The 8652-nt window shown below is 38.6% G+C and overlaps 1 protein-coding gene and 1 non-coding gene across 2 annotated transcripts in view; one reads left to right on the forward strand and one right to left on the reverse strand.

Moving 5' to 3' along the window:
• Positions 1-8535, reverse strand: part of LOC102168228 (uricase) — a 34139-nt gene extending 25604 nt beyond the window's left edge. The window contains exon 1 of the mRNA XM_005678168.3: positions 8438-8535. Coding sequence (XP_005678225.1) covers positions 8438-8467 — 30 coding nt within the window. The 5' untranslated portion in view covers positions 8468-8535. The remainder of the gene's footprint in view (positions 1-8437) is intronic.
• TRNAG-CCC lies at positions 4140-4212 on the forward strand. The gene has a single exon. It is a non-coding gene; the product is annotated as a tRNA-Gly (tRNA).

Consider the following 8652-nt stretch of genomic DNA (forward strand, 5'->3'; position numbering starts at 1 on the left):
GTTTTTCTGGAACTCTTGCTTTTTCAGTGATCCAGTGGATGTTGGCAATTTGATCTCTGGTTCTTTGCCTTTTCTAAAACCAGCTTGAACATCTGGAAGTTCATGATTCATGTATTGCTGAAGCCTGGCTTGGAGAATTCTGAGCTTTACTTTACTAACGTGTGCTGCTGCTAGGTCACTTCAGTCATGTCCAACTTACTAGCATGTGAGATGAGGGAATTGGGCGGTAGTTTGAGCATTCTTTGGCATTGCCTTTCTTTGGGATTGGAATGAAAACTGACCTTTTCCAGTCCTGTGGCCTCTGCTGAGTTTTCCAAATTTACTGGCATATTGAGTACAGCACTTTCACAGCATCATCTTTCAGGATTTAAAATAGCTCAACTGGAATTCCATCACCTCCACTAGCTTTGTTTGTAGTGATGTTTCCTAAGTCCCACTTGACTTCACATTCCAGGATGTCTGGCTCTAGCTGAGTGATCACACCATGGTGATTATCTGGGTTGTGAAGATAATCAAGCCGAGATTATCAAGCCCATCTTTGCAAGAAATGTTCCCTTGGTATCTCTAATTTTCTTGAAGAGATCTCTAGTCTTTCCTACTCTATTGTTTAACATCCTCTATTTTTTTGCATTGATCGTTGAGGAAGGCTTTCTTATCTCTCCTTGCTATTCTTTGGAACCCTGCATTCAGATGCTTATATCTTTCCTTTTCTCCTTTGCTTTTTGCTTCTCTTCTTTTCACAGCTGTTTGTAACACCTCCTCAGACAGCTGTTTTGCTTTTTTGCATTTCTTTTTCTTGGGGATGGTCTTGATCCCTGTCTCCTGTACAATGTCACAAACCTCTGTCCATAGTTCATCAGGCACCCTGTCTATCAGATCTAGTCCCTTAAATCTATTTCTCACTTCCACTGTATAGTCATAAGGGATTTGATTTAGGTCATACCTGAATGGTCTAGTGGTTTTCCCTATTTTCTTCAATTTAAGTCTGAATTTGACAATAAGGAGTTCATGATCTGAGCCACAGTCAGCTTATTTTTGCTAACTGTATAGAGCTTCTCCATCTTTGGCTGCAAAGAATATAATCAGTCTGATTTCAGTGCTGACCATCTGGTGATGTCCATGTGTAGAGTCTTCTCTTGTGTTTTCAGAAGAGGGTGTTTGCTATGACCAGTGCGTTCCCTTGTCAAAACTCTATTAGCCTTTGCCCAGAAAGCAAGTAGTTACCATGACATAACAAGAAAGATAGAATGGAAGCTACCCTTCATATCCCCACTCCTGATCACCAATCCAACTTTGTATTCTACCACATTCTACTTCAAGCTGCACTTTGGCTATCCGGAGCTAATTGTGGTCACCCCAGCTCTGCATACTTTCTGCTCTGCCAGTAGGCCTTTGAATTTACTATTACTTCTTTCTTGAACATTCTTTTCTTCCTCGCTATCTGACTACCAATCTCTTCACCTGACTAACTTCTGACTCAGCTTCTTTAAATCTTAGATGTCACTTCCACTAGGTAATCTGCCCCAGCCCTTCAAGTCTGAAGAAGGTGCCCCTTCTGTGTGATCTCAAAATGCTCTGTTATTGCCTTATCAGAGACTTTATCAAGTAGAACTATAACTGCCTCTTCACGCGTGTGATTTGTTCAAAAACAGTAAGCCATGAAAGCAGAAACAATTTCCATCTTGGTCGCCATAGCAACCCCGGTGCTCAGCAGAGTGCTTGGAACATAAATAGGTGCCTAATAAATGTATCTTGAATGACTGACTGCTGCCCCATCACCTGCACTTCTTGTGTAGTGACACAGACTCACTCGTTCATGAAAATGCCCCTAAGATTTCAATACAGGAAGAGCTGCTTCAGCTCAGAACCCCCATCAGGAAGTTCCTCTTCCTAGAAAAGAGGGGAAGGCAACTTCTGCTGTCTGATCACCATAGCACGGAGACCACAGGAACAGCTGCCGGAGAATAAGGTCTGGAAGGGCAGAGTTGAGGGTAGACAGAGTCAGTGACACAGCACAAAGTGCTCACAATGCTAACAAGACAGAGCGCTCCAGCACCACACAGCCGCTTGGGGTTCGTGGGTGACACATGCCGGAGAGGTCAGCAACCGTAGAAAGCCCCTGCCTAGGCCTTGGCGCTCCAGCAAAGGCTGAGTAATTATGTTTACTGAGCAAATGAGTCAGAATAAAGAGGGCATAACCATCTGAGGCTGGAGCAAGAAGGAACAAGAACAGTGTGGGACACTCAAGAGTCCCTCAGCAGGACCTGACAGAACAGATAGTGGCCCAGGCCAGACTGAAGTTGCTCTCCTCAGTGAAGCCTCCCCAGTTCTGCAGTCTGAGAACCAGAAGTAGGTGCCAGAATCCTACTGTGTACACTGCACAGTGTGGGGCATAGATCCACATCCAAGATAACCGGATAGGAAAATACCAAGGCTGCTCTCATCTGCAGGGTGGGTGGGGAGCTGAGAGGATGGAATCAGATGGGCCAAGTGTGAGTTACTGTTCTGCCACCTATTAACTCTCAGAATGGAGGCAAATTTCTTCATTTGTAAAATCAATAATACTAGAGCCAATCTATCAGGATTGCTGTGAGGATTATATGATCAAAATAAACATAAAACACTTAGAAAAGCACCTGGCAAATAATAAATGTTCAACAAACATTAGCTATGATTACCATTAATAAACAATAATTGTATGTCATATTTTGCATTAAAGGGTTCTTCCAGTTACCATTAGAGAGAAATACTCAGGCTCCACGTCAGTCCAGAACTAGAGTGGCTAAACTCAAAGACTGCTTTTATGATCCAGCCTACTTCTGCCTTCATACTTTGATTGTCCTTCCTCAGGCTTATGTGGCTTGGGGGAACAAAGTTATAAAAGAAAACTTAATTTCCTAGAGCAGTACTCTCGACAAAATATCAGTAGGAGTAAATCTATACTTGGCACTGCACAAGAAAAGTTCCCTTTTCTTAGACAAGTCTTGAAATATAAAGGAATAGAGAATCATTGATTGCCTCTAAGTAATGTTGGAGAGAACTCTCGGAGATTTTAAATGACTCGTGCATTTTCACTTCTGCAGTGAGATACTGAGTGTTCTGTTTTTCCCAGATCACACTGAAAGTGAAGTAGGTTGTCACTGCAGGTTTAGGATTTGCTAGCCTGGAGTCTGTTAAGGTCTATAAGGTCTAGTGGATGGATCTGAGGTCGAAAATATTAGGAAAGACAAGAGAAAGCTTTTATAAATTTAAATTTTAGAATGACTAGAATTTTCTCTCAAGTACTAAAGGAACTCTTGTAAGCACATCTCTACCCACCATAATAGAGGGAAATACAGAAGTGCAAGCTATTTTGGACTCATCACTCATGTATAAATACCAATTCAGTTGCAGTGTGCAGTGATAGATGGAAGAACTCAGCCAGGAAACATGCCTCCCTCCTTGTCTTTGGAATGTGTTAGAGAAGTCCTTCCAATTCTCTGCCTAGGTTCTTCCTTTGCCTGGGTATTTTCTTGGGCATTTGTGAACAAGAAGACTTCCAAGAAAAATGCTGAATTAATATGAGAAAAAAAGAGCATTCATATGAACAATCTTAATATCATGTTGGTGGATCTTAATAACATATAATGATAAAAACAATAATGATAAATAATAACCTTAGAGGCAACTGTTTTGTTTTGTTTTGTTTTGTTTTGTTTTGTTTGGCTGCTTAGGATCTACTAAATGTCAGATGGAAAAATATTGATATCTCGTAGAAAATGTCATGTTGCTTTAGGTTGTAGAGTGGCTCATTTTTACTATCAAAGGGGGATATGCCTCAAGTTATGTTCAAAGTGTTTTGACTAACACTAAGGGATTTGTCAAGCAGAGGTTTCAAGAACAATGTAAAAATTCATAAGCATAATTATTATAGAAAAGGCGACCTGTCACCTAATGAAGACTCCATTTATAGGTGCTCAGTTATCTCATACTTCTGCCTGTTACAAAGGAAGAGAGACTCATTACTAAATGCAAAAGGAAATGCTAATTTTCTTCTTGCCAGCCTCTCAAAGGTAGCAACAGCCTTAGCTGAAACAGGCCTCTGGAGCCTCTAGAATTAGGGGCAAGAAATCTCACAACAAAGAACTGATGGAGGGACTTCCCTGGTGGTCCAGTGGTTAAGACTCTGTTCTCCCAAAGCAGGGGCCCCAGGTTCATTCCCTGGTCAGGGAACTAGAGCCTACATCCTGCAACTGAAGATTCCTCTTGCCACAGCTATGACCCAACGCAGTCTGTAAATAAATAAATAAATATGTTTTTTAAACTTTGTAAAAAAAATTTTTTTTAATTGATGGAGACTTCCAAACATGCAGTTGGAAGGAAATTCTACTAAAATGCATATATTGAAAGATTTCTCTTTCCTAATGTGTAAGACTTACAAGTGTAGCAACCATTTAGTGAGGGTTTGATGCATGTTGGGAAATTTACATGTATGATTTCCTCTAACCCTTTACCAGAACACTGTGAAGCAGATATCCTTATCCAAGTTTCACAAAGGAAGACTTAAAGGTTAAGTACTTGTCAAAGTCACACAGTTATTGGGTGACAGAGGCAGGAGGAAAACCCAGCCCATTTGCCCTAAAATGATATGTTCTATCTTACTACATCAAAGTCCCTACACTCATTAGGGAGAGAAAGGGAGTACTCTGATCCCAACAGAAGGAGGGACGTGGACATGCTACTGTAGAAACTTGCGCTTCTATACATTTAAAAGTTTTCTATCCATTAAAGACCTACACTATCTAATCTATTCCTCACAAAAGCCCTGTGATTTGGTGGAAAGAACACTTATTTTAAAATAAGCTACGTCAGTGATGTTAAGCAAGTTTCCCGAAGTCACATAGCTGACAGGCAGATTGTCTGGTCCTCTTCTGATTATTCTCCTTATCTTTTCTTTTAACCACATTTTCATCAACAATTCTTTATATTACAAATACCTGGGCCATTTTGCTTGTCTCAGCCCATTTCATCAAAATAACAATGCAACAAGCATATCAACTTTTTCTTTCACTTTGTCACATTCTAGATTTTACTCTGTATATTAATAGGTTTTTTTTAACAGTTTGAGCAAAACTAAAGTTTGGCTTAAACATAACAATGTTGTAGTATATAGGTTAAAGTAGCACAGTCGTGTCTGACTCTTTGCAACCCTGTGGACTATAGCCTGTCACACTCCTTTGTCCACGGAATTCTCCAGTCAAGAGTGCTGGAATGGGTTGCCATGCCCTTCTCCAGGGGATCTTATCCACCCAGGGATCGAACCCACCTCTCCCACATTGTGGGCAGATTCTTTACCATCTGAGCCACCAGGGAAGCCATGCCTCAAAGAGTTATTGAGGCTAAAGAAACAAAGCCAGCAGTCTAATTCCTAGGAGTCCTTGCAAGATGAATGCGCTGTGCTGAAGCCAACATAGACCATGGTCTGGACAAACCCAACTATATCTCATCCTCACATTCTCACATATAAAGCTTTAAGGAACATGAACTCATAATGAAAAATCAAAAGCATACATAGTAACAAGGTATCTTGAGAGAGAGTCACAGAAATAACAAGTAGCAAAGTCTGAGCTGCAAAGAGTTCAGATACTGGAATTATCAGACACAAAATGTAAAATCATATATTTAATATTTTTTACAGAAATAAAAGAGAAAATTAAGATAGCTTGTCTTGGACAAAAAATTTAAAAAACCATAAAAAAGACCAAGAAAATTTGAAAAAGAATCCAACAGAGCTTCTAGAAATGCACTAATAAGTGGATTAAGAAACAGACTGAAACAGAAAAAATAAGTTATTTGTAAGAGAGATTAAGTAACAATTTAATCTTGCCAAAGAGATTGATCTGGGAGACTGACCCAAATAAAGAATCAGAGATTAAAGCAGATGCACAGGAGATCGAATATATGAAAGAAACATAAAATGTATTTACAAAACAGAAACAGACTCACAAACATAGAAAACAAACTTATTGTTACCAAAGGGGAAAGGTTGGAGGAAGGGATAAGTTAGGAATTTATGAGTAACATATACACACTATTATATATAAAATAGATAATTAACAAGGACCTACTGTACAGCACAGAGAACTCTATACTCAATATTTTGTATATCAGTCACTTTGTTGTACATCTGAAACTAACAAAACATTGTAAATCAACCATACTTCAATGAAAAAAAAATTTTTAGAAAAAGAATAGTATAAAAATGTGCTAGAAAGATATGATAAAGATAATGTGAAAGAGGCAAAATTTGGAGAGATTAAGACTGAGCTTTTTGCAACTAGAGATTATTTTACGAAGTCAGAAAGAGAAAGACAAATATCGTATGATATCACTTATATGTGGAATCTAAAATATGACACAAATGAACCTTTGAAACAGAATCAGAGACCCAGAGAACAGACTTGTGGTGGGGAGAGGGTCAGCGGAGGAATGGACTAGGAGCTTGGGGTTAGCAAATGTAAGCTTTTATACGTAGAACAGATCAACACCCAGACCCTACTGTATAGCACAGAGAATTACATTCAATATCCTATGATAAGTCATAATGGAAAAGAGTATTTAAAAAAGAATATGTGTGTATAACAATCATTTTACTGTATGGCAGTAATTAACATTGTAAATCAACTACACTTCAATTTAAAAAGACAGGTTTTCTAGAATTACTGGATGAATTAATGCAAACTTCTAACCATAAAATAAGAAGCCCAGTGCCAAGTGAAGAGCTCATCTTTGTTCACTATACTTGGCCAAGTTACAATGAAGGGAGTTTTCTACGATTTCTTCTATAAAGATTGAATCATTATGACTGAGACATGGTATCTTCATAATATTGCATTACTTTGGCTTCAAAAGTAGGTAATGTGAAAAACATTCTGCCCAGTTTGTTTTGTCTATCCATTAAATTCATTGTGTTTCCTTCCATGACATTACTTTGCTGTTTTTAGTAAAAACCCAGGACACACTGGAATTTAGGCTTTAGGGTAATGTTGAAATCCCTGGATCCTCTCAGTGTCTGGGGTGTACTGTTTGACACTTAGTGATTGCAAAATGAAGGCTGTTGACTGACAACCAGCATGATCAGGTCAGAAACAGGAGACAAAAAAGCTTATTGAAAATGACATCTCCAGGAAAAGAACCTACCTGTTTTTCCAGACCTTGAAATAAAATTAGCTTTAGCAAAACCATCCTAATACAGATATCCTAAAGCCCAGTCACAGGAAAGGCTCAGGTTGAAGTAAAAATAATCTTAGCTATCATTTACAGATCATTTTCTATTTGCCATGCACGGTGCTAAGTGTGTAGGTTGCCCAGATGGAACAGTTGGTAAAGAATCCGCCTGCTAATGCAGGATAATGCAAGAGATGCAGGTTTGATCCCTGGGTCAGGAAGATCCACTGCAGGAGGAAATGGCAACCCACTCCAATATTCTTGCTTTAAAAATGCCAAGGACAGAGGAGCCTGGCAGGCTGCAGTCCATCAGATTGCAAAGAATCAGACACGACTGAGTGACTAAGTATGCATGCATGTGCTAAGTGTGTAATGAGGAGAAAACATGAATTATTTTCTATCTTATTCAACAAAAGTTCTTTAGCTTACATAACTGAAAACAAGTTCCTTATATTTTCTATGAATTAATGAATCTTAAGCCTAGTGTATTCATCTATTATCATAATATGAAAAGGTATCACAAGATAAATATGAATAAAATTAAATTTATTTCACTTTAACTAGAAAAGTAAACTTCATGCTATGAAATTTTTTAAAAATTGATGAAAAGCTTGGGTTTGTTGAGATCATTTTAATCTGAGTGCAGTAAAAACACACATTAAATAATATGATACCCATGGAGGAATAGTCAGAAAAAAGCTTCTCAGTTTACCAATTTGGTAACCAGATACAGCACAGCCTTGATCCCAGGCCAGTAATTCTCAAAGTTTAAAGTACAGCAGATCACCAAAAACCTAGTAATTAAGGTAGATTCCTGACCCAACTGGAAGGATTTTTATTTATCAGGTTTGGATCAAGACCCACAATTTTGTTCTTCTTGCAGGCACCTCAGGAAAATATGGACAGGTGGTCCAGAATATTTCACACAAAATCCTATTATAGGAGAACTAGCTCTCTCTTTCCTATGAACCCCCAAGAATCCTGAATAACTCCAGTTCAACCATAGAAGTGATCCAATTTGCAAGGGTCCAGTTTAGTCTGAATCCTTAAGTAACTCTGATCTGGATCCATAATCAAAGAGACAGATCAGAGCCATAATTATTTTCAGGTATAAACTACTATTTATTATGACAGCATCTTTAATAACTGATTAAAAAACAGCAGGCGCTTACAGAAATTTTTTCATATGCCCATCCATCTCGTCCCTCCTCCAAAAAGAGAATAGGCTCACCTTTTGATAGTCATTATGGTAATGAGCCATTTTCCCTTTGTTTTCAACTTCAGATTCAGTTTCAAGAGCGACAAAGAATAATTTGGGCAAAACCAATGCTTGCAACATTTTTCATTTGATCTGAAGCAAGAGTGGTCAGTATGTTTATCTGATTGCATTGTAACCTATTGGACAGCAAAGCCTCTTTGAAGTAAAGCACCATGCTGAGTGGCTGA

This window comes from Capra hircus, chromosome 3, assembly GCF_001704415.2.
Source record: "Capra hircus breed San Clemente chromosome 3, ASM170441v1, whole genome shotgun sequence".
NCBI classification, from domain to species: Eukaryota; Metazoa; Chordata; class Mammalia; order Artiodactyla; family Bovidae; genus Capra; species Capra hircus.